Raw genomic sequence first — 26393 nt, forward strand, 5'->3', positions numbered from 1 at the left:
GTACTAGATCTTCCGAATAGCTCACAGCAAAAATATCTTGAAGAGCAGACCATGCTCTTCTTCTCCCTGTAGTTCCGTGCCCGTGCCCCTGCCGAAAGCCCAAGCTATTCATCATGAGTTCTTGCTTCACCATCTCCATCTCTCTCTCCTTCTTCTTCTTCTTCATCCAAATTTTCAGTTCTGAGGCTGCACCCGAATATCTGTATCATGATTGCCCAAACACCACCCTCTTCACTTCCAACTCCACCTACCAATCCAACCTCAACGCCCTCCTCTCCTCCCTCTCCTCCTACGCCACCAACAGCACCGATGGCTTTGCCAACGCCACTGCCGGCCAAAACCCTCCCGACCGGGCCTACGGGCTCTTCCTCTGCCGCGGCGACCTCGACACCGCCGCGTGCAGCGACTGCGTGGCCACCGGAAAACAGGGTATCCTCCAAAGATGCCCCAACCAGCAAGTCTCCGTAATCTGGTACGCTGAGTGCATGTTGCGGTACTCGAACCAGCCCACCTTCTCGGTCATGGAGCGAGATCCGTCTGCCATTTTGTACAACACAGGGAACATCACCGACTCAACTCGGTTCACGCAGCTCCTGGGAGAAAACCTGAACGACGTCGCCACGAGGGCTTCAACTGGCGGGTCAGGGAAGAAGGTCGCGGTGGCACAGGCGGACTTCACGAGCTTGCAGAAGCTGTACACACTCGCGCAATGCACTCCGGACTTGACAGCGTCAGACTGTGACACGTGCCTCCATTACGGGATCGGTAATCTGGTTTCGGGGAAGCAAGGCGGGAGGGTGCTCACTCCGAGCTGCAACGTGAGGTACGAGCTCTACCCATTTTATAACACCTCGGCCCTGCCCGCGCCGGTGCCTCCGCCTCCCGCTTCCGCTCCGGTGATCGAACCTAAAGGTACATGTGTGTTTGTATTGCTTGTCTTCTCCGTCCTAACTCTCCACTTTTATCATATCGAAGACAGGATTTAGTCCAGTGGGCCAAGAATATTTACTCAGATTTAGCTAATCTCTCCTACTAGGCTTTTGGATTAGATTTTGATTAATTATAGTATTCACCATCTGTAAAATACGCGACTAAAGACGGGAGGTGATCGAGGATCACATAAAAACTTTCTTGTCTTTAGTGCGTTTGTTGGTCCTGGGCTTTTAGCTTGAGTGGCGGTGACTCCGGTGACTATGTTGCAACTTTTTCTTAAGAAAACTGTTGGCTGGGTTGGATGAATGTTATGTCAAGTATTTCTGACAAGAAAAGACATTTAATGGTATTGTCAGTTCTTTCAAGTCTTTCATGCGACAAAGTCAAGATGAGGCACCTTTTCGGTGAAAAGTTTTTCCTAGGTGGAGCGATTATCTCAATCACTAATACCAGTTGAACAAGGTGGGTTCTACATCCACTTGTGAGATTAGATTATTTATATAACAATTGGTTAAAGGTGGCTTTTAATCAATTAATGGTCAATTCTCTATAAATAATTGGTGCACTCGTATGGGAATTAGGAAAAGAATAGAAATGTGAGTACAGATTATGGGTTACAGCTTCATTTCTTCTGGAAATTTGCTCTTTAAGCGTCCTCTCTTTGTTTTACTCCATATTTTTCATTTGCCCTAGCCTATGGTAGCAATTCCAGTTTCTAGAATCCCATACAGTCTTGAACACATATACTGATGCTATTAAGATACGGTTGCACGTATGTAGGCACAAGCAATAAAACTACCGTGATTATCGTCGCCGTCGCCATTCTTGTTGGCATAGGCGTGGTGCTTCTCTTCCTTGCTTGTTGTTTCTGGCGGAGGAAAGTGACCAAGACGTACGAAGTCGTCCAAGAAGATCAAACCGGTATGAAATATGTACCTATGCCGTATACGTGGATAGAATGATGAAACCGCACAGGTGGGGATGTATTGTGTCTATGCTTTTGGTGAAATGACCATTTAGTGTTGTATCGTCGTGTAGGCGTGAACGAAATTACAGATGCCGAGTCCTTGCGGTACGATTTAGCCACTATACAAGCTGCCACGGACAATTTCTCTGATCAAAACAAGTTGGGTGAGGGCGGATTCGGTGAAGTTTTCCAGGTATGGTTAGTCAGAAACTCGATCGAGAATGGCTTAAATATATTTGAGAGATCTTTAGTGTAAAAAAAATTGAACATCTTTGATTTGGTGGGCTTGAAAAGTTGTGATCAGAAGCTATTCATGTGTACTTAAACATCAAAATACTAACCTTTCAGGGTAGGCTTCCTAATGGACAACAAATAGCCGTGAAGAGACTATCTCAAAGCTCGGGACAAGGTGCCGAAGAATTTAAGAACGAAGTCGTTTTGGTAGCGAAGCTTCAACATCGGAACCTTGTGCGGCTGCTTGGGTTCTGCTTGGAGGGTGAAGAAAAACTGCTTGTTTATGAGTTTGTGCCGAACAAAAGTCTCGACTACTTTCTATTTGGTACATTGCCTTTCAATATACTCCTAAGCGATTGCTTTCCATGTTGAGGTGAATATGAGATTAGCCTCGATAATGTTTAATGTTTCACTAGCTTTTGGAACCTAAAATTGTTCCTTGCACAAAATCTGTTCAAGAGGATTTATCAATCGAAAATACCCGCAATCTCAATTGTGCGTACTTGCAGATCCTGAAAAGAGCAGACAATTGGATTGGTCGAGACGCTACAAAATAGTATGTGGGATTGCTCGAGGAATGCTCTATTTACATGAGGACTCTCGACTTCGGATCATTCATCGCGATTTGAAAGCAAGCAATATCTTGTTGGACAGTGAAATGATCCCGAAGATTTCAGATTTCGGTATGGCAAGGATTTTCGGAGTTGACCAAACACAGGAAAATACCAATAAAATAGTGGGCACTTTGTAAGTATTGTTATGCTTTTGTCTCTACTTTTTATGCTTATGTATGCTTAATTTACTGACTTATTATGGATTGCAGTGGTTACATGTCACCTGAGTATGCAATGCATGGGCAATTCTCCGTGAAATCCGATGTCTATAGTTTCGGTGTCCTACTTCTTGAGCTCGTTAGCGGTAAGAAGAATAGTTTCTTCTACCAAGCAGATGGGGGTGAAGATTTTGCTAGCTATGTAAGTTGCACAAATTGACTATATTTAGTACAAAAATTGTTGAACTAAGCAAATTTGTACGTACTGAGAATTTTTTTTTTCAACGAACTGTTTTTAGGCCTGGAAAAATTGGAGAGACGGTACGCCATTGGAAGTGTTAGATCCAGCCATTGAAGACTCGTATTCAAGAAATGAAGTTCTTAGATGCCTCCACATTAGTCTGCTTTGCGTTCAGGAAGATCCAATGGATAGACCCACAATGGCAAACATAGTCCTTATGTTGAGCAGCTACTCTGTTACTCTTGCACAGCCCCAACAACCGGCCTTCTTCCTCCGGAGTAGGACGGAGAGATCGACGAAGGATCTCGAATCGGACCAATCCACCAGTAGGTCTATGGCAGTGTCAATTAATGAGATGTCAGTCTCTGAAGTTGACCCCCGGTGAACGGTGATAGGAGTGGAAGTCTTTCTTCATGATTGTCTCAGAGACCTTGATCTGAAGTATCCTTGGCATTCCACTGCGATCATTGATGAACAATGAGCAATATCTATGTCCTGTATATCTGAAAGTACAAAGTGTCTTCTCATTGAGGCAAATCATGGTTTGATCCACTAGAGTGGCATGATTTTCTCACAGTACTTTTCATGATATATGATAAGGTATATCCGTTTGCACACGCACCGTATTATTTTCATCACAGTTATTAGAAATCAAGGTCATAGACCTCACCTCCAGATATATTCCTTTGCATCACCTGCCTCTTTACTCGATTATAATGGTTGGTGGTTGATTATGATGGAAAGGCAAGCAAATTCACATGCACATTTCCTAAGTCTACGCAAGAATAAACCTCTCCCTCTCTCTCTCTCTCACTGAGATCTTAGCCATGGCCTATGAGGAGTTGAGCTAGACGATGAGCTCCTCTATGGACGGCAAGCGCTCAAACTTCTAGCATTGATTAGCGAGATGGGATGATGAGGGAGGGAGGGAGATAATAGGCCGATGACCAGACACGTAGTTAAATGAAAATGCATAGTGTTTTAATAGCCTATGAAAGGTTGGCATACAAAGTAATGTATAATTTGATCAACTCAGTTCGTGTGTACCTATTTAGTCTGAACATAATTAGATTATATGAGTCTCATGTAGAGCCCCCTTAACTCATGCCATTGGATCCAATAATTTTCCACAAGTCAAGTCAAAGAAGGTTCGAATAATTTCTCGTGCGACGGGACATACGATCCCAGTCCATCAATCTTTGATTTTGGTGGGTCGGCCTCGGAAAGTTAATAGTCTGAAGGGTCGTAGAGCGATCTCTATCTCGCCATCGCCATCACTTGAAACTGAGATATTGGAGTTACATGTATCTAGACTTTGGTTGGTCAAGTCCTCCTCCACTCAAGAAGAGAATGCTGATCACGCAATTGACCTTGTCGATGACCCCCCCGTACCACCCTCTCCGTTCATATTGTTCTCTTTCCCCATCTGAATGTCGATGGCCTAGCCTAACCAATAAGGGGGGGTGCATGGATCATTCGGAACATCCATAAGTGTATGTGTTTGGCTCTCAAATATATGTCACATTGACGTCCTAAATTTCAAAATTTGACATCTTTATCTTCCAAAGTTTTCGACCAGATTTCGGTTAGGGCGAGCCTCACCGGTTCTTGCCTGTGGCCGATCGCTGGCCATCGAGGAGGCCAGCGACTGCACAAGAAGAAGGAAAAAAATTAAGAAAAGAAAAAAGAAAAGAATATTATTAAAAATTATTTGTGTTAGCACTAGCCATGCCACGTAGGACGGCCGGTGTCCATATTAGCGATTTCTCGCTAAATTTGGCCGGATGGACTGAATTGGCACAAACGCAAGAGGTGTATGACTCAATTGGCCAAAAAAAATTGTTTATAACTAAATTGACACAATCGTAATAGGTTTATGACTTTTTTGGTAATTTTCCCATATTATTTGCTAGAGCTTATGTGAAGTTTTATTTAAAGTGGATCCAAGCTCCATCATGTAGGTTTATCCTCCGATTATAAGAAAACATGAGGCATCCAATTGTAATATGTTTTAATATAATATAAGCAATCTTTCGAGCACGTAAAATAATATGAACAACAAGAAACATGAAAAATTTGCCTCTTTTGGTTCCTCCATTTGTGGAAATCTTCACCATTGGGTTATTGATTTGGTTTGAGAAAGGCAAACAAACTATTTATGCATAATTTTCTTGAGAGTAAAATTTTCTCTACTCTTCACCATTTGCTCATTTCTATTTATAGAGATTTATATGTGATTTCTTTAGATCATCTTCCAATTCAATGAATTTCTTTTTTATTGGTCCTGTGGAGCTTTCCTTTTCAATGTATTTCAGTTTCGTTTTTTACGAATTACTTCCTTTTCTTTTTGTTAACCTATGACGTCTATCCTTTTATTTTGGCAAAACTTGATTAATATCTCGTCATTCATAATTGTTGAGATATACGTGTGAGTATGTTAGAGAAGTCCTACGTCGGAGAATTGATGTGGTGTGAATAGGTTAATATATCAAAGTTGGTATATAACTCATTGGCATAAGTTTTTTAGTGAGGGTAGATCCAACTGGATATATTGACGGACTCGGAGTTGAGCTTGGCAGCTTCTAGGGATGAAATTGCACGTTTGAGATTCAAGTTGAGATAAATTGATGCAGAAGGCCTCCAGGGATGAAGGTGGGCATTGGGTTCAAGTTGAGATAAATTGACGTCGAAGGAATACCAGAATAAGGGGGGAGACTTAACACTAAGCTCATAAGTGAGGGAGAGATTGTTAAAATACACGTATGATTTGTGTTAAAGAAGTTCAAATAATTGTGGTGTGAAGTAGTTAATATATTCAAATTAGTCCATAACTCATTTGCTTAAACTTTTGAGTGAATGTCGGTCTAATTGGATATATTAATAGGTATGGACTTGGACTTCCTCTTCGCGATCTCCTTAGGTGAAGATAGTCAATCTTTTGTTGTGCACTCCCCAACAATAACAATACATCACAAAGAGAATTGTTAATATCTTGGGAAAATATGCACCATACAATTTGTAATTTGAGAACTGCAATATTTTTTTCTCCGAGAATTAATATATAGAATATAATTGGTTTTTTTTGGAATAAGGAGATTCAAAAACACAAGGAGTCCGGACACAAAATAATTTTTTGGTAACACCTGTTATAGAAATTAACAACTTGAAGTCTTAGTTAGCATTACCAAATGTAGCTAATTCGATTAGATGCCAATCTAATATTTATTTGTGTCGTTACTCTTGACAATGCATTACCTGGACGCATATTTTTCTCCATGACTTATCAGATACGTGGTATGGCCATCTGTTATTTTGCATGTGGCACATAGTATGCTCTACGATCCTCAGTCTTGGCTGGTCGTCCTATATGGTACGGTCCATAATTATTCTAATTAAAATAAGCAAAACAATTACAGATGCAGAATTATAGATTTGTTAGGATTAAAGATTTGCTAAAGTGATTATAAAAAACAACTCAAACGTAAACGTTTCACTATATATATATATGAAGCGGCAAAGCTTCTTATATTAAGAAATATAATTAAAACTTATACTTACCAAATGTCGTGATAAATTTTCATCTATTTTAATCTTATTAAACCTTTTCTTTTGTTGGCCAATTGAAACTGTCGTCTCAACTGTTTTTTTCTCGGCCACAAAATCGTCATCTCACTTGGCTCGTAAGTATTAGCACGATTTTTCCACCTTTTTCCTTCGAGAGAACAGAGCAGCATAACTCTTCTTCCCTCGACAATTTTTCTTATGCTCAGTCCCGGAAGCAAAACTAGGATCATCAGACCATGAATTTTGGCTTCATCATCTTCCTCGCCCTCTTCTTCTTTCTCAATTTTCTCAGCAATTACAGTCATACTACAGAAGCTGTACCTACTTATATACAGCATGACTGTCCGGACACCACGCTCTTCGCTCCCAACTCCACCTACCAATCCAACCTCAACGCCCTCCTCTCTGCCCTCTCCTCCGCTGCCACCGACGACGCCGACGGTTTCGCCAACGCCACCGCCGGTAAAGACCCTTCCGACCGTGCCTATGGGCTCTTCCTCTGCCGCGGTGACGTCGGCACCGCCACGTGCAGGGAGTGCGTGGCTACCGGAACAGAAGACATCCTCCGACGATGCCCCGACAGGAGATCCTCCGTGATCTGGTACGACGAATGCATGTTGAGGTACTCGGACGAGTCCGTTTACTCGGTGATGGAGACCGTGCCTATATACATGATGCCGGACGCCGGGGACATCGCCGAACCAGATCGGTTTGTGAAGCTGCTAGGAGAGGCCATGAACGACGTGGCAGGGAGGGCTTCGGGCAGCGAATCCGGGAAGAAGTTTGCGGTTGTGGAGGCGAGCTTCACGAGCTCGCAGAAGCTGTATGCACTAGCGCAGTGCACGTCGGACTTGAAGGGCTCCGACTGCAACACGTGCTTACGGGCGGTGATCGCAAGTCTACCTCAGGGGAAGCAAGGAGGGGGGTCGTTCACTCCGACCTGCGGAGTGAGGTTCGAGCTGTACCCCTTTTATAATGCCTCGGCCGTGGCGGCGGTGCCCCTGCTTCCTTCTCCTCCTGCTGCTCCGGTGAACGAACCCAAAGGTACGTGTTTGATTGAATCGAGGAGATGGTTTTAGCCATGAAAGCTCAATGAAAGTTATATTTGTTCATAGATTGTGGTAGTGATTTATGTCCATCCTGACCTGTATATTTAGGGTGCGCATGATAACCATTCTGTTCCGGAATGAGTTCCTGAACCAGAAATAGATTTTTCTATTTCTGGTTCCTGGATGAGTTTCTGAGAAAAAAAACCCGTTTGATAACGACCAACAATTTCTATTTCTAGAACAGAAACCCGTTTGATAACAGCACAAAATTTCTATTTCCTGAAATAAAAACCCGTTTGATAAAAAATAGAAAATTCTATTTCCAGGAACAAAAATCCATTTTTTTAGAAATGGAATAAAAATAATAAAAAATCCGAAAAATTCATAAAAATCTTTAAAAAAATTCAGAAAATCCCAAAAAATTGAAAAATTCCAGAAAAAATCATCAAAATGTCGAGAAAATAAAAAAAAGTAGATTTCGGGAAAATAGGAAATTTGTTGAATTTTTTCAAAAAAAATCAAGAAATCAAAAATTTCAAAACTTCACAGAATTGCTTAGAATACTGTGGCCACCCACTTTTAGTGAAATTTAAATTTTTTTAGGTGCCCAAAAAAAATCAAAAAATCAAAAATTTCAAAACTTCACAGAATAGTTTAGAATACATGTGGCCACCCACTTTGAGTGAAATTTAAATTTTTTAAGGTGCCCAAAAAAATTCAAAAACTCAAAAATTTCAAAACTTTACAGAATGGCTTAGAATACCTGTGGCCACCCACTTTGAGTGAAATTTTAATTTTTGGAGGTGAAAAAAAAGCAAAAAATCCAAAATTTCAAAACTTCACAGAATGACTTACAATACCTCTAGCCACCCACTTTGAGTAAAATTTAATTTTTTTTAGATGCCCAAATGGTATTTTTTATTTTTTTTTGGTTCCTAAATAAAATTAAATTTCACTCAAAGTGGATGGCTACATGTATTCTAAGCCACTCTGTGAAGTTTTGAAAATTTTTCTTTTTTGCTTATTTTTATTTTTTTTCGACACCTAAAAAAAATTAAATTTCACTCAAAGTGGGTGGCCACAGGTATTCTAAGCAATTATGTGAAGTTTTGAAATTTTTTATTTTTTTCGGCAACTAAAAAAATAAAATTTCGCTCAAAGTGGGTGGCCACAGGTATTTTAAACCATTCTGTAAAGTTTTGAAATTTTTACTTTTTTGCTTATTTTTATTTTTTTGGCATATAAAAAAATTTAAATTTCACTCAAAGTGGGTGGCCACAGATATTTTAAGCTATTCTGTGAAGTTTTGAAATTTTTTATTTTTTTTATTTTTTTCGGCACCTAAAAAAATTTAAATTTCACTCAAAGTGGATGGCCACAAGTGTTCTAAGCCATTCAATGAAGTTTTGAAATTTTTGATTTTTTGCTTTTTTTTTATTTTTTTCGGCACCTAAAAAAATAAACTTTCGCTCAAATTGGGTGGCCACAGGTATTCTAAGATATTCTGTGAAGTTTTTAAATTTTAGAATTTTTTATTATTTTTTATTTTGTTTTTTGGCAATTAAAAAAATTAAATTTTGCTCAAAGTGGGTGGCCATAGGTTTTCTAAGCCATTTTGTGAAATTTTGAAATTTTTTACTTTTATTTATTTTTTTTGTACCTAAAAAAAATTAAATTGCACTAAAAGTGGGTAGCCACAGATTCTAAACCATTCTGTTAAGTTTTGAAATTTTTGATTTTTTGATTTTTTTTCTCACCTCAAAGATCGTGACTTCCATATGAATATGTGTATTGAAGAAAATGAATTCCTCAGAAATGGTTCTCACTTTTGTTCCAGAAATGAAAAACCAACTTTTTTTTGTTCTCATTTCTAGTTTCAGAATCAGTTTTGGAAGCAAACTTGTCCCGGAAATAGAAAAATGAAATTGCGTTACCAAACGGGTTTCTGGTCCAAAACTGATTCTGGGAACAAAAAACCAGTTCTGGACAGAACCAGAATGGTTTTCATGCAGCACCTTAGTATCCGGTAGATAAATTTCTGTCCAGCTATTCTTATTGTAATATTTTTAGGACGAATGTGGTTGTATTTGCTGGTTAGGACTTTTGACAGAGTTTTCGTTATTGAATCATATAAAGGATTTAATTAAAAAATTCCCTAAGGACTTGTTAAGCAATCAAATAAAGAAATTTTATAATTTTAAATGCACTATTTTTCTTGTATTATACTAATTAGTTGTTTATAAGATATATTTATTGCTTTATTCAAGTCTTCGGTCCCATAAAGTCAAGATGGGGTACATTTTAGGTGAAAACTTTCCTAAGTGGATCAGGCAATTGTCTCAATCTCATGGTACATTCTAATGGACTTTTAGTCAAGTTAGTAGCTTATACCAAATTTATAATTGGTGCTATCCTAAGATATAAGAATTAGAACAGGAAAAACATAATGTGAGATGGACAGATAATGGAAGACCACATTACTCTTCTAGACATTTGCTCTTGAAGCAGGACATTTTTTACAAGATAAAATCCCATGCCTGAAGATAGCAGAATCGTTTATTTGAATGAGTCCGTACTGTTTTTGAATCTGTTTCTTAGATTTGCTCCAACCTGTAGGAGCAAATTAGCAATTCAAATTTCTGAAATATCATCAACTGCTATGAGATGGTTGCACATATGCAGGCAAAAGCAATAAATCGACCACGATAATCATTGCCGTGGCCATTCCGGTTGGCGTTGCTATTGTACTTCTCTTTCTCGCTTGCTGTTGGCGTCAGAGTAAAACAACAAAGACGTATGAAGTTGTCCAAGCAGAAGGGGGTACATAAATACGCGCATGCATAAATACGCGCATACATATGCATATTTATACTCGCACAGAATTTCAAAACTGTGTACACGAGATACACTGTTCTATGCTTTTGATGAATGACTCTCCTCTTGTTTCGTGGTGTAGGCTCAAGTGAAATTACAACTGCAGAGTCCTTGCAATACCATTTAGCTACGATACAAGCTGCCACAAACAATTTCTCTCATCGAAACAAGTTGGGTCAGGGCGGATTCGGTGAAGTTTTCCGGGTACTATCAGTTAGAAATATTGATATATGCTTTCTAAAAATCTTTGAATATTGTTGATGTTTGTTATGTGAAGTTGTGGTAAGAAGTTATTCATGTGTAGTCAAGCAACCAAATTAAAAATTTTCAGGGTAGGCTTCCGAATGGACAAGAAATAGCTGTGAAGAGGCTATCTAAAAGCTCAGGACAAGGTGTTGGAGAATTCAAGAATGAGGTTGTTTTGGTAGCGAAGCTTCAACATCGAAACCTTGTGCGGCTGCTTGGGTTTTGCTTAGAGGGAGAAGAGAAGATACTTTTCTAAGAATTTGTGCCAAACAAAAGTCCTGACTACTGTTTATTTGGTATGTCGCACACTTCAATGGACTCTTAAGTTGTCATTTTCCATGTGGAAGAACCTGTATGAGTGATTAACATAAACTTAGAGTTGAAACTCTCACTAGCTTCTGGGGAACATGATGAAAGTTCTTTAAGGATTTACCAACTCAGAACAATTGGGTTCTAATTGTGTAACTATGCAGATCCTGATAAGAGAAAGCAATTGGATTGGTCAAGACGTTACAAGATAATATCTGGAATTGCTCGAGGAATGCTTTATCTGCACGAAGATTCTAGACTCCAGATCATTCATCGTGATCTAAAACCAAGCAATATCCTATTTGACAATGATATGAACCTAAAGATGTTAGATTTCAGCATGGTTAGGATTTTCGGAGTTGATCAAACTCAGGCAAACACCAACAAAATCGTGGGGACCTTGTAAGTCTCAAATTCTTTCTTAGATAAATGATAATTTCTTGTTTATATGATCTATCTTATGGTTGATCTATGAATTACAAACAACACCATGCTCATATATGGTCAATTCAGAGTATATTCATCAGTGTGGTTCATTCGCAAGTTGCTCATTTTATCAACTTATAATTACATAATGGATGCTACTGCCGGTGTATTTTCCTTTGTAGTGGTTACTTGTCCCCTGAGTATGCAATGCGTGGGCAAATCTCAGAGAAATCCGATGTCTATAGTTTCGGTGTCCTAATCCTAGAGATCATTAGCGGCAAGAAGAATAGCTGCTTCTTCCAATTAGATGGGGGTGAAAATCTCGCCAGCTTTGTAAGTTGCATCTGTGCTATTATGACAAATATTACGTTGCACAGATCTAATTAAGTTGAAATTCCTCCACTGAAATAATTTTTACAGATGTGGAAGAATTGGAGAGCCGGTACACCTCTCGAATTGTTAGATCCGTTCATTGGTGACTTATATTCAATAGATGAAGTGCTTAGATGCCTCCACATTGGTTTACTAGGTGTTCAGGAAGATCGAGCTGATAGACCCACCATGGCAAGCATAGTCCTTATGTTGAGTAGCCACTCTGTTAAGCTTTCAAAGCCTCGACAACCAGCCTTCTTCCTCCAAAGGAGCACGGAGAGACAGTTGAAAGAGCTAGAGCTGGACGAATCCACCAGTAGGTCTATGCCGTGGTCGATTAATGAAATGTCAGTTACTGAAGTGGACCCTCGGTGAATCGTGGTGGGAGTGAAAGTCTTTCTTCATGATAGTCTCACAGAGACCTTGAGATCCATGGCCTTCCACAGATTAATGAACAATCAACAAACACCTATGTTTTTCGAAACTGCTAGCTGCCATGGGATCATGCGCATGATGTATATAGCGGCTTCTCCTGTTAAGGAAATAACACAATTGCACCAAATTGTTAGGTTCTTCCTTTGAATGTGTGTGTTTTCAATCAATATCATTGAAGTGTGGACGATGGTGGACTCAGCGCACCAAGGGATACCCTCTGTGATGTCCACCATCTCTCTTTTATTGAGACCATGTGTTCTCAATCTCTAGAATTTTGAACTCAATGGATGAATTTTGGCTGTGGAGAATATTTCCTCATCCTCTTCCGTAAAAGTGGAGTCGTGGGGTCTTCCTTTACTCTCTACTCTCAGTCTTTTTTGTGTCCTCCTGTGTGTCAGTGCTGGGGGTGAAATACTTAAAGAGAGATACAGTGGGAGATCGAGTGAATTTTAACTGAATTCCTATAGTAGCTCAAGTATATATTAACGCTCACGTCTTAGGAAATTAATCATCTTCATATAATTAAAATTCGTAAGGGTAACAACTTTATTTCCTCCAACTTTGATGAGATGTTGCAATTTTTACTCGTTTAGCACTCCACATGTGCCATGCACATGTTGGTTGGGTCCGCCTCCGTGGGACCTAACTAGCATTAAAAGAAGAAGAAAAAGTCAAAAACTCAAAAAGAAAGAAAAAGGAAGGAGAGAGCGAAAATCTGAAAAGTGGACCCGTTATGGTCAGGTGTCCATATCTAAATGGTTCAATGCATATCCTATGTGTAGTGTTAAATGCACCAAATATTTTCTTTAGCCGTGCCCTCCAATTAGTTGAACTAGGTCAACAGGATCCTCTATGAGCGGCAAGTGCTCCAATAGCTTTCCAAAGTGATGGGGCCCACATTGAACACGTGTCGCCATGTGAATGGACTATTGCACGGAAAGAGGTGGCACTGCAGTTGTACGTGACATTTTCTCGATACTAGTCCATCATCAATCTTTGATTCCGCGTCAGAAAGTTTCAGAGCTCGAAGGGTCACAAAGTGCTATCTGTCACCGTCGCCATCACTCGAAACTGTTAAAGTTACATGCATCTTGACTTTTGTTGGTCAAGTCCTCCACTCAAGAAGAGAATGCAAAGCACACGCAATTGACCTTGACAAATGACCCTTGTACGAGGACAAAAAGGCGGCCATCCTCACCGTTCATCTTAATCTCTTTACCACCTGAGTCATAGTGGCCTAACCAACATTTTTGGGTCAATCCAATATGTGACATTTTATCTTTCAATGTTTATCGATCAATGAATGCAGCAAAATCAACACAAAATTTTCGAGCCCCATCTTTGTCTCTCTCTCTCTCCACCTCTGCCGTGGCTCACACGGCCCTCGCCTCATTGTCGTGCCTCGCCACAATTGGTAATCGCTTCCCCATTGCATCGGCTCCATCTTTCCACGAGCTCGCCTCTCTATCTCACAAATGGAGGAGGGCAGCAATATTACTCGTGGAATTGAGGAAGCAGCAAAGAAAATATAAATGGGAAAGAAAAGGAAAGAGAAATGATTAAATGACAGTTTTTAATCTATTGTGAAATTAACAACATATTTTGAATCATAAAAATAAAAAATAAAAATAATTATAAATTATTATGAGTTACACTTTTTAAGAATTTGTGACTAATAACATGTTGTTACTCTCGCTATGACTCAAAAGACTGTTTTACTAACAAAACCCAAAAGGAAAGAAAGAAATAATATATAAATGGGAAGAATAAATTCAGACCATTCTTTTCCTTATGTTAATATGTCATCTTCTCAATGCAGCAAACTCAAATCATCCTAGTGTGAAGTTGGGGATATTACCAAAAAGGTCATAAACCTATTGGACTTGTGCTAATTTAGTCATAAACATTTCAATTGTGCCAATTAATTCCTAAACATTTTCACATTTTGTCAATTGAGTTTATCTGGTCAATTTTAGATGAAAATCGCTAATGTAGACACTGAACCATCGTACATAGCACGGCAGGCACTGCTGTTGACATTTTTTTTTTATAATTTTATAATTTTCTTTATAATTTTTTTGGTTTTTTTTTACTTTTTTTTACTAAGGGCTGACAACCCTCCCACAATCGAGGGCCGAGATGAGGGTTGCAACGCCCTCACCGGCCCCACCTAGATAAACTATGCAGTGTTTGGTGACATTCTCCAAACTAGATAAACTCGGATACATCCAGATAAAAAGGCAAATAAGAAATTCGGCATAGGGGATGGGATGAACACAATTGGATATTTCAAAAATTAACTTAACAAGATCTCTCTTAGTCGGTTTTCCAGCTTTTACACCATCACCGAATCCTCCCTCAATTCCTCTCTCTACTTCACCACTGATACTCATTCTCGACCTCCATTGTTCCACAATCTCTCTCTTGATCAACTCTGAACTAGGCTTTCATCAAGTATTTGATGAAACACTAAAGAGAGATCTTCCTTGCCTTCAGTTCAGAATTTTGCTTAATAGAATAGGTCATCCTCCATTTCGCTCAGTAGTTCGAGCATCAAGTTCCACCTGTTGTGCATGAGGAATGCTGAAATGGCACCGTGTTGCAGAACCTCCTTTTGCAGGCCCACCCACAATGCACCCCTTCTCTATTGTCGCCTCCCTTAGCTCCTCCGGGATGGTGTCACCACTTTCTTCGGTGATGGAGTCCGTCCACATGACCCACAGGAAGTTCCTCTCGCTGATCACGAGGTCATACCAGAACTCTATGAGGTTGTGTTTGTTGAAAGTCATCAAGCTCTTGAGGTCAATTTCGTAAAGAGATTGCTTGTTAACGATAATGGTCGAGAGGATTTGAGTCATCACGTACACGAGGAGCCTATCAGAGATGAGATTTTCAAAGATTTTCAAATAAGAAGGATTTTAAAAGACTTTTAATACTATCTTAAATTGCAGATTTTCAAATACTTTAAGTCCTATCTTAAATTGCACAAAATATATAATGGGATACTTTTACAATCCGGAGGATATTTTGAGGATTTTTAATGCATCTTTATTATATCTTATCCCTATTCCAATTCCAATCTGGACGTACGAACACAACCTTAAAATTTAATGACGGAGATGAAGTATCCTCGCCTGCACTCTAAAAGAGTGTCCACACTTTTCCCCTCTCAGTCACCACGTTGGAGCAAATGGGAATGCAAGCACACAGGTATTGAGTTTAATCAATGACCTCGTACGAGGGCAATTGCTGTCTTCCATCCTCACAACCATCCATCCTTATTCCTCTGTCCACATGAATATGAATGGCCTGAACCACCCCAGTTCCAGTCGCTTTGACACCGTGGAATGGACTTTAACTGTATTTGTCTTTAGAGAAAATATCTCAACGGTTTGTCCTAACTTGTCAAAAATCTCGTTTGACCTGCCCGTACAAAGAAAAAAAAAATTCTATAGTTTTTCATGATTTAAGATATTAATTTTTATATGGTTTAAAACGTTTAAATATGTCATATGGAACAAAATTTCAAAATTTTAAGGGAAAAAACCACCAAAAACCCCAAACTTTGCCATCTGTGACACATTTACCCCGAACTTTTTTTTGTGACACCAAAAATCCCGAACTTTGCTTTTTGTGACACATTTACCCCAATGTATTTAGTCCATGGGCATTTTCGTCTTTTTTGCTTTTTCTTTTTTTTTCCTTACCGGCGAGGGGGGCCCTCGCCGGCGTCGAGCGAGGGCGGCCCTCGCCAGATCCGGCGAGGCGGCCCTTGCCGGCGTCGGGCGAGGTTCGCCTGCCGGCGTCGGCGAGGTTCGCCCTCGCCGGCGTCGGGCGAGGTCCGCCCTCGCCGGGCGAGCGAGGGCGGCCTCGCCCCGTCGGGCGAGGTCGACCCTCGCTCGACGCCGCCGAGGGTCGACCTCGCCGGATCCGGCGAGGGCGGCCCTCGCCGGCGTCGGCGGCGAGGGTCGCTCGCCGGGCGAGCGAGGGTGGCCCTCGCCCGACGCCGGCGAGGCGGCCTCGCCGAGATCGGGCCGGGCGACCCTCGCTCGACGCCGGCGAGGGTCGCCCGGCCCGATCCGGCGAGGGCCGCCTCGCCGGCGTCGGCGAGGGCCACCTCGCTCGCCCAGCGAGGGCGACCCTCGCCCGACGCCGGCGAGGGTCAACCTCGCCGAGATCGGCAAGGGCCGCCCTCGCTCGCCCGTGCGAGGGCGGACCTCGCCGACGCCGGCGAGGGTCGCCCTCGCCCGGGCGAGCGAGGGCGGCTCTCGCCCGACTCGGCGAGGTCGACCCTCGCCGACGCGGCGAGGGTCGACCTCGCTCGAGCCGGGCGAGGGCTCGCCTCGCCCGTGCGAGGGCGAACCTCGCCGACGCCGGCGAGGGCCGCCTCGCTGCACGCCGGCGAGGGCCCCCCTCGCCGGATCCGGCGATGGGCAGCCCTCGCCGGAAAGGAAAAAAAAAGAAAAAAAAAAAGACGAAAATGCCCATGGATTAAATACATTGGGGTAAATGTGTCACAAAAAGCAAAGTTCGGGGTTTTTGGTGTCACAAAAAAAAATTTGGGGTAAATGTGTCACAGATGGCAAAGTTTGGGGTTTTTGATGGTGTTTTCCCAAATTTTAAATGTTCAAAACTCGATCCTCGAATTTCAATTTGCAATGGTGCACTTTGCATCAACTTTTCGAGAAAAAGAAAAGTGATATTTCACCCCCAATCTTGTGCCGCAAGCCCAATCATCAATTCATCCAACTAGCCTAATCATGAATTCTTGCTTCACCATCTCCCTCTCTCTCTCCTCCTTCTTCATCAAGATTTTCGGCACTGAAGCTGCACCTAATTACATAGATCATGATTGCCCAAACACCACCCTCTTCACTCCCAACTCCACCTACCAATCCAACCTCCACGCCCTCCTCTCTTCCCTCTCCTCCGCCGCCACCAACAGCACCGACGGCTTCGCGAACGCCACTGCCGGCCAAAACCCTCCCGACCGGGCCTACGGGCTCTTCCTCTGCTGCGGCGACCTTGACAGCGCCGCATGCAGCGACTGCGTGGCCACTGGAAAGCAGGATATCCTCCAAAGGTGCCCCAACCAGCAAGTCTCCGTCATCTGGTACGACCAGTGCATGTTGCGGTACTCGAGCGAGTCCATCTTCTCGGCCATGGAGGAAACGCCGACTCGCCTTCTGTACGACGGGAACGTCGTGGACCCAATCCAGTTCATGCAGGTCCTGTTAGAAACCCTGAACAACGTCGCTCCGAGGGCTTCCGCTGGCGGGTCCGGGAAGAAGGTCGCGGTGGCGGAGGCGAACGTCACGAGCGTGCAGAAGCTGTACGCACTTGCACAGTGCACGCCGGACTTGACGGCGTCCGACTGTGGCACGTGCCTCCAGTTCGGGATCGCTAATCTGCCTCAGGGGAAGCAAGGGGGGAGCCTGCTCACCCCGAGCTGCAACGTGAGGTACCAGCTCTACCCCTTTTATAACGCCTCGGCTCCGCCGGCACCGGCGCTAGCGTTGGCGCGTCCACCTCCTGCTCCGGTGACCGTACCTGAAGGTAAATGTGTGTTTCTACTGCTTAGCTTCGTCTGTCCTAACTCTGCTTCTTTATTATATCGAAGAAGACGTGCATTTATGCTTTATTTTTAAAAAATATTCTACACCAGTGATTATATGCATCATTAATGCGAGAGAATGAGTGGTTATAACTCTCAAATTAAAGGTGTATAAAGTTAATTGCGTAAGATTTTCTTGACAGTGGCTATATATATGCTTCATTTCTTTGCAAATCTCTCAAGCAATAATAACCGGTGAACTGTGATTCGTACACATATGTCGCCGAATCGTGACTTGAATAAGCGTGTTATAGCTCAAATTGTGACAGATTAGGCGAATTTTAATTTAATCATTTGTCTTGTGGTAAGGGTGAGTGAGATTTGTGGTGCATTGGAGGGGCTTTGGAGAGGGTCTTAGCAAATTTTCCAGGTTCTACCTGAAATGATGCTCACCCCTACTTCTTGGTCCTAGGCTTTTAGTTTAAGTGGCGACTCCGGTGTTTATGCTGCAACTTTTTGTTAAGAAAACTCTTGGCTGGGTTGAAAAATATTATAAGTATTTTTGGCTCCCCCCAAAAAAAAAAAGATATTGCCGGTATTATAAGTTATTGAAATTAATGCCTCTTTCAAGTCGTCAATGCTACAAAGTCAAGATGAGGTACATTTTAGGTGAAAATTTTTTCTAAGGTGGATTACATGACTATTGGTAAGGGTGGCTTTTAATCAATTAATGGTTGACCTCTGATAAACAATCGGTACGCTCACATAGGAATTAGGAAATAGAAATTGGATTGTGAGGAGGATGGATTATGGATTACAGCTTAGGATCCGTTTGTTTGAAGGAAAATCATTTTCGGAAGATTATTTTCCAACTTTTTAGTGTCTGGATAACGAACACCTAGTCGATCTACGAAGAGCGTATTCCATGGACCGAAAACAAGAAGTTTAGATTGGGGAAAACAATTTCCCCTTTTGCAGGAAGGCAAACATTTTTGCTGATTCCTTTTTGTGCGCCAAAGTGAGAATCATATGTTTATTCTCTTTTTCAATAAGTCTCATATGTTTTAGTCAATAATGCTCATGTTCTGTTACATTCCCAAACAAACAGGATCATACATAATGTTTTGCACATATGATTCCATTAATTCTTTCCTAATATCTTTTTAATTCTTGTTATTTTGATGGATTACAGAATAAATAAAGAAGATGTCGATTCTAGTTTTTTTAGTCGTTACATGCCATTTTTAAAGATACAAGCTGCCTTTAATTGATTCACTTATTATTAAACATCAAGTCAATTTTCTCAACTTGTTTTCTGGGCAAAACATAAAAAAAAATTGGTTTGTTTTCTCCAAAATTGAATTTCCTGAAAACATTTTCAGTGACAAGAAGTTTTCACCGAAACAAATAGACCTTTAATTTCTTCACATTTTCTCTTTAAGCGTGCTCTTTTTGTTTTTCTCTGTTTTTTTTTTGTTACATTTGCTCTGGCCTGTGGTAGCAATTTCAGTTTCTAAATTTTCATACAGTCATAAACAACACATACACTGATGCTGTTAAGATATGGTTGCACATATGTAGGCAAAAGCAACAAATCTAATGTGGTAATCATTGCCGTCGCCGTTCCTGTTGGCATAGGCGTGTCGCTTCTCTTCCTCGCATGCCGTTTCAGCCGGAGGAAAGCAACCAAGACAAACGAAGCCATCCAGGGAGATCAAAGCAGTACGTAATATGAGCCTGTGCCGGATACTTGGATAGAATGATGAAACTGCATGCGGGATGTACTGTTCTATGCTTTTGGTGAAATGACCATCTCGTGGTGTTCGTCTTGTAGGCGTAAATGGAATTACAAAAGCCGAGTTCCTGCAGTACGATTTGGCCACCATACAAGCCGCCACAGACAATTTCTCTCATCAAAACAAGTTGGGTGAGGGTGGATTCGGTGAAGTTTTCCAGGTATTATCTGTCACAAAAATTGACAATGGCTTATGAAATCTTTGAATATCTTCAACGTTTGTTATGCGAAGTTGTGGTTGGAAGCTATTCATGTGTACTCTAACAATCAAATTAACAAATCTCAGGGTAGACTTCCCAATGGACAAGAAATAGCTGTGAAGAGGCTCTCTAAAAGCTCAGGACAAGGTGTTGGAGAATTCAAGAATGAGGTTGTTTTGGTCTCAAAGCTTCAACATCGAAACCTTGTGCGGTTGCTCGGGTTTTGCTTAGATGGAGAAGAAAAGTTACTTGTCTATGAGTTTGTGCCGAACAAAAGTCTTGACTACTTCTTAGTTGGTACGTCGCACAATTCAATGAGTTGTCATTTTCCATACAGCATGCGGAAGAAACTGTATGTGTGATTAGCTAAACTTAAAGTTGAGACTCTCACTAGCTTCTGGGAACCTGATGAAAGTTCTTCGACGATTTATCAATCCAAAATAGTTGGTTTCTAATTTTGTAAATATGCAGAGCCTAATAAGAGAAGGAAATTGGATTGGTCAAGACGGTACAACATAATATCTGGAATCGCTTGAGGAATGCTTTATCTACACGAAGATTCTAGACTCCGTATCATTCATCGTGATCTAAAACCCAGCAATATCTTGTTAGACAGTGATACGAACCCAAAGATTTCAGATTTCGGTATGGCTAGGATTTTCGGAGTTGATCAAACTCAGGCGAACACTAAGAAAATTGTGGGGACCTTGTAAGTCTCAAACTCTTTCTTAGATGACTACTAATTTCTTGTTTATATGATCTATCTTATGGTTGATCTACGAATTAGAAACAACACCATGCTCATATACTTGCTAATCGCCATACATATTCATCAGAATGTGGCTTTATCAACTTATAATAAGTTAATAACATAATGGATGCTACAACCATGTAATTCGATTTGCAGTGGTTACTTGTCTCCTGAGTATGCAATGCGCGGGCAAATCTCCGTGAAGTCCGATGTCTATAGTTTCGGTGTCCTAATCCTAGAGATCATTAGCGCAAGAAGAATAACTGCTTCGACCAATCAGACGGAGGTGAAAATCTTGCCAGCTATGTAAGTTGCATTTGTGCTATTACAACGTATATTACACTGCACCAATCTAATTAAGTTGAAATTCCTTCACTAAAATAATTTTTATAGGCGTGGAAGTATTGGAGAGCCGGCACACCACTTGAAGTTTTAGATCTGTTCATTGGCGACTCATATTCAATAGATGAAGTGCTTAGATGCCTCCACATTGGTTTACTGGGTGTTCAGGAAGATCCAGCTGATAGACCTACCATGGCAAGCATAGTCCTTATGTTCAGCAGTCACTCTCTTAAGCTTCCGCAGCCTCGACGACCGGCCTTCTTCCTCCGAAGGAGCACGAAGAGTCAATCAGAGAGTCAGTTGAAAGAGCTCGAGTTGGACGAATCCACCCGTACATCTATGCCGTGGTCCATCAATGAAATGTCAGTTACTGAAATGCACCTTCGGTGAATCGGAATGTGAGTGAAAATCCTTTTTCATGATAGTCTCACAAAGACCTTGAGATCTTCGGCCTTCCACAGGGATCATTAATGAACAATCAACAAGCACCTATATTTTTTCAAAAATGGGCTGCTAGTTGCCATGGGATCATGTGCATGAAGTACATAGTGGCTTCTCCTATTAAGGAACAAACACGACTACACTGAATTATCAAGTTCATCGCTTGTATAAAGGATATTTGCACTCACTGCTAGATGATTAACACGATTACGAGAGTTGGCTCTAAAACCGAATTCTATCGCATGTCGCACTTATTGGCGAACAGTCTAGTAATGTGCTGCTATCTAGCCATAGTAATGTCAAGTGCATTCATTATTTCTGTTTAGCCATAACGAGATGGCGAGGACATGAGGACAAGATCATTCATGTAAAAACATGATTATTCATAGACACAGAGCCAAGATCTCTACTTCGCCCAAGCATAATTCCAAGAATAGCACGACTTTGGGTTACGCTGGCATTGATTTGGGTAAATTCTAATGTTGTGCAAAATTCAAATTCTGTAAAGGCAGGATAACGACTAAAAAAATAGTTATGTCCTCGAATAATTTCAGCTGAGTAATGTATTATTTCTATGCCGATTCTAACATTGTTTTTGTCCTTGAGAGTTTATTGAAATTATGTCTCGAATTTGAGCTCGTGAACGAGACCCAACCTGAGATAAATTGTAAGGAAGCTTGGTCTATTAAAGGAAGTCAGAAAGTTGGATTTTCTGCGGACTTACGAAATCGAGCAAAGCAGGATAGGGTCACTTTGTTTTCACGAATTGTTGTTGGCTTCTTATTTCCATGTTTAAGTCCAAAAGTGTTTGTTAGACCTTGACCGTGGAAAGTGGACTTTGAACGGAAAGAGTGGGCTTGCCGATTGGGTAAGAGAGAGGAAAGAAACAAACAAGGAAATTGTACTCCTTGTTTGAGTCGACAAAGCTTCAGAGTACATGAACTTCTTTCGCTATTGCTAGTTCTTGCGCTGTTGTCGATGAGCGAGGGGCTGTAGGTAATTCTTTCCGAATTACGTCCTGGACAGTCTTCTTCGCGCGTGAAATTGGAGAAGTATTTGAGTAGTTTGGTTGACAAATTCTTGTGGCAAGATTTGTGTAATTCCTCCATGAAATTGAGATATTATTTTGTGAGAAATTATGGGGTTAAATACTATGTGAGTTATTAGGTGTAATTAGAGCTTGGGAAATAATGAGAATGTTCGAGCAACTCGAGTATGATTATAATCTCCGTTGTATAACTTGATTTATAATAGAATGTTTTGTTGCTCTCTTTGTGGACGTTGGTCACATTAATTGAATTACGTAAATCCGGTGTCTGAGTTATTTTATTGTTCTTTTTATTTTACTTTTTGATCATTTGTTTCCGCAACACAATCAATATTATCCTAATTAATTCATAGACTTTACAGCTCATTGGCTTAAGCTTTTAAGTGAATGTGGATCTGAATTGATACGTCATTAATGGGCTCGGCTTTCGCCTCTATCTCGACGATTTCTTCGGAACAAAAGAAAGAATTATCAACAGATTTGCTCTCTCTGTTTTTGTTTTTTCTGGAAAATTTTCAATATATTCAAATAGATTGTTTCTCAATAAAAATTCGCACCAAAATCCTCATTTTGTCAATCTCATATATCTTTTATTTTTTGCCAATCTAACGTGTTATATACTCAAAACGAAATCGAAACATCATTTAGAACGGAGGTTGCCAAATCGAGAATCGCCAAGACAAGATTATTTGCGAAGTCGCCCCCAAAGCAAAATCCCACCTTGATCCTCCATGGTTTGCTCATTGTTAGAAGGAAAATGCTTATGTGACAGTCCTTAACCTACTGTGATAATAACAATTTTTTTGGGCCACAAAAATTTAAATAAAAAATAATTAAAAATTATTGTGGAGTCTACTCCTTCAAGAATTTGTGCTTGTGCTATTATTCTAACAGTAGATCAAAAATTATTATGCTAGTAAAATCTGTTTCTCTCTTTTAGAATCTAAGTAAATTAAACTGAATTGGACCGTCGCAATTGAGTGAGTGACGGCCGTCGAAAAGGATAATTTCCATTCGCGGCCGGAGATTTTAGTCAGAGGAGGGGATGGGACCGATCCTCCGCACCACAAGTGGTCTTAGAATTGTGCTTCCTATTTAATCTAATTGATTAATCAAAGTACGAGGGGGGCCTGCAAACTACACATCCATCATAAAAGCAGTAGAAGACTTTCCGATGGAGTCATGGCGTGCAAGTGCATGGAACCTGAGAATGGACAAAACTTACGATGGGACGACAATTCAAACATTATTTTCCCCATAATTCCCTGCCGATCTCACTAGCCAACGCTATCATCAGTCCAACCATGGAGTCTTGCTTCGCCGTCTCCATCTCTCTTCTTCTTCCTCCTCCATTTTCTCAGCGTTTATACTTGAAGTCCTGAATCGGCACCTACGTATCTATGGCATGACTGTTGGCTATCTGGTTCAAGGTTTTAACTCGTCGACATATGTTACTTCCCTCTCTCTTCTTCTTCTTCTTCTTCTTCTTTCACCTTATCCCCTACAAGTGAAAATCTCCGAATGTGCATCCAGCAAAACCACTTGGAGCACCAACAAACACCAGAAAAAAATATGGCTCACTCATCATCCATTCTTTATTTCCTCATTTTGCTGACTGTTCTGATCCGAACCTACCAATCCCATGCGCAACACTGCTACAATACCGTCGGAAACCTACGCAAAGAACCGCGACGCCGTCCAGCTAGGTCTCTCCCCTCCAACGTGGCTGCATGCGATGGGTTCTATGCCACGAGCGAGGGCACGCCATAACTTACTGCCGATGAATTAACGTCAACAGATACCTATGCGATCTGCGTGAGGTCCAGATTATTTATTTCCCCAAAAATTTAAACATGTTCTCTCCCGCGATATTTTCGGGCATCCCGATGAATTAACGTGCTAAGCCAAATTTTCACCGTGGCGGGCTTAGTCCAATTAATTCAGTTATTTCAAGGCTATTCACTCAAGTCCGTCTGTTGATTTGATAATTATGCAAACAGGATAAGTATATTGAAAGTCCTAAAATTTATCACGAAAGTATAATTTAGTCCTACATCTTTCTAAAAGTGTTTAAGTCCTAAAACTTGTCATGGAATGCAATTCAGTTCTAAAACTTTCAAAAAGTGCTATCAAGTCCCAAAACTTATCAAATTGGTCCAGTCAAGTCCTTTTGTTGATTGCACCTTTTGAAATTTTTACGATTCAATTGCATTTTCGTAACAAATTTTAGGATTCGTTTGCACTTTTTGAAAGTTTTAGGACTCGACTGCACTTTTGTGACAAGTTTTAGGACTTGATTGCATTTTTTGCAAGGCTTAGGACTCAATTGCACTTTTGTGACAATTTTTAGAACTTCCAATGCACTTATCCCGTAGGGTTAATTAAATACTAATGAAAATGCTCCAAACATCTATATGCAATATAATTCATACATTGTTTGGGGGTCGGGGTCAATCAATAATTTTATATGTAATGAACAATTAAACGGGTCGCTAAAATTTAGGTGTCAACAAAAATGTATCACATTGTTGCCAGATCTGGGTGAGGGCCCAAAGCTCTCCCCTGTGACCAGCAATGGTCAGTCGGCAACCTCGTTGGCCAGAAATGTAAAATAAAAAAACAAAGAAAAGAAAAAAAATAAAAATAAAAATCAATAAAAAAATTTCAACAAATATTAAAATATTATTAAAAGTTGTCCACATCAGCGCCAACGTTGCCACTTAGGATGACTGACATCCACTTTAGCGATTTCCAATTAAAATTGAACGGATGGACTCATCCGGCAAAATATAGGTTTATGACTCAATTGGTATAATTAAAAAAATTTAGGATTGAATTGGCAAAAGTTTAATAAGTTTAAGACTTTGTAGATAATTTTCTTCAAAGTAAACGGGAATGTCTTTCTTAAATGATTGCGCACAATTGTTTTCTCATTTTGTGTTTATCTAGCTTTAATGCTTGATTCAGGTCTTCCGTCCCATAAAGTCAGAAGGCGCAAGTGTTAGGTGCAAACTTTCCTCGGTGGACTTTCACGCGAAAGCCATTGATAGTGGACTGTGGACTCATGTGTTTAGCCTTTGAAGCTCGCATTTAGTCAAATTTAGTGGCTAACACCAAATTAAGAATTGATGCACTCCTCCAATAAAAGAATTAGAAAAGGAAAAAGATGTTGTGTGATGGACAGATTATGGAGGACCACATAATTCTTCTAGACAATTGCTCTTCAAGCGGGACATTATTTAACAAGATAAAATCTCATGCCTTAAGAATTTAAAGAACATGATTTGGGTGGAAAAAAGATAGTACAACCATATGTTTAAATGAGTTTATACCGCTTTTGAATCTGTTTTTCTAAATTTGCTCGTGAACGAGACCCAACCTGAGATAAATTGTAAGGAAGCTTGGTCTATTAAAGGATGTCAGAAAGTTGGATTTTCTGCGGACTTACGAAATCGAGCAAAGCAGGATAGGGTCACTTTGTTTTCACGAATTGTTGTTGGCTTCTTATTTCCATGTTTAAGTCCAAAAGCGTTTGTTAGACCTTGACCGTGGAAAGTGGACTTTGAACGGAAAGAGTGGGCTTGCCGATTGGGTCAGAGAGAGGAAAGAAACAAACAAGGAAATTGTACTCCTTGTTTGAGTCGACAAAGCTTCAGAGTACATCAACCTCTTTCGCTGTTGTTGATGAGCGAGGGCTGTGGGCAATTCTTTCCGAATTACATCCTGGATCGTCTTCTTCGCGCGTGAAATTGGAGAAGTATTTGAGTGGTTTGGCTGACAAATTATTGTGACAAGATTTGTGTAATTTTTTTGTGAGATTGAGAGATTATTTCGTGAGGA

At 40.7% G+C, this 26393-nt stretch overlaps 2 protein-coding genes and 1 pseudogene across 5 annotated transcripts in view; all 3 read left to right on the forward strand.

Moving 5' to 3' along the window:
- On the forward strand, positions 1-3838 carry LOC115687269 (cysteine-rich receptor-like protein kinase 10). Of its 3 annotated transcripts, none has more exons than XM_030612775.2 (7): positions 1-912; positions 1714-1854; positions 1972-2093; positions 2249-2459; positions 2644-2881; positions 2958-3108; positions 3206-3838. In XM_030612775.2, the coding sequence occupies exons 1-7, from the start codon at positions 114-116 to the stop codon at positions 3530-3532; spliced, it is 1989 nt and encodes a 662-aa protein (XP_030468635.2). In that variant the 5' UTR covers positions 1-113; the 3' UTR covers positions 3533-3838. The 3 variants fall into 3 exon arrangements, with proteins under 3 accessions (XP_030468635.2, XP_056171976.1, XP_056171977.1); XM_056316001.1 differs by having other exon boundaries at positions 2-912; positions 1771-1854; XM_056316002.1 differs by lacking the exons at positions 1-912; positions 1714-1854 and having other exon boundaries at positions 1971-2098.
- Positions 3839-6782: 2944 nt separating this feature from the next.
- Positions 6783-26393, forward strand: part of LOC115665495 (cysteine-rich receptor-like protein kinase 34) — a 112056-nt gene continuing 92445 nt past the window's right edge. The window contains exons 1-4 of one of the 2 annotated variants that reach the window (XM_056315995.1): positions 6783-7755; positions 19558-19698; positions 19811-19932; positions 20058-20268. In XM_056315995.1, the coding sequence (XP_056171970.1) occupies positions 6948-7755; positions 19558-19698; positions 19811-19932; positions 20058-20268 (1282 nt within the window). In that variant the 5' untranslated portion in view covers positions 6783-6947. The remainder of the gene's footprint in view (positions 7756-19557; positions 19699-19810; positions 19933-20057; positions 20269-26393) is intronic. The other variant, XM_056315994.1, reaches the window with a different exon arrangement.
- On the forward strand, positions 20290-21595 carry LOC115691599 (cysteine-rich receptor-like protein kinase 34; annotated as a pseudogene).

This window comes from Syzygium oleosum, unplaced genomic scaffold (assembly GCF_021117445.2).
Source record: "Syzygium oleosum isolate NSW1041296 unplaced genomic scaffold, Sole_v2.1 Sole_v2.11, whole genome shotgun sequence".
Lineage (NCBI taxonomy): Eukaryota > Viridiplantae > Streptophyta > Magnoliopsida > Myrtales > Myrtaceae > Syzygium > Syzygium oleosum.

What these genes read in the sequence shown, in the direction of transcription:
- LOC115687269 (XM_030612775.2), top strand. Translation starts at nt 114, where the DNA reads ATGAGTTCTTGCTTCACCATCTCCATCTCTCTCTCCTTCTTCTTCTTC. An exon ending in TCTCGACTACTTTCTATTTG is followed by an intron (nt 2,460 to 2,643) that starts GTACATTGCCTT and finishes GCGTACTTGCAG; the next exon opens with ATCCTGAAAAGAGCAGACAA. An exon ending in AATAAAATAGTGGGCACTTT is followed by an intron (nt 2,882 to 2,957) that starts GTAAGTATTGTT and finishes TATGGATTGCAG; the next exon opens with TGGTTACATGTCACCTGAGT.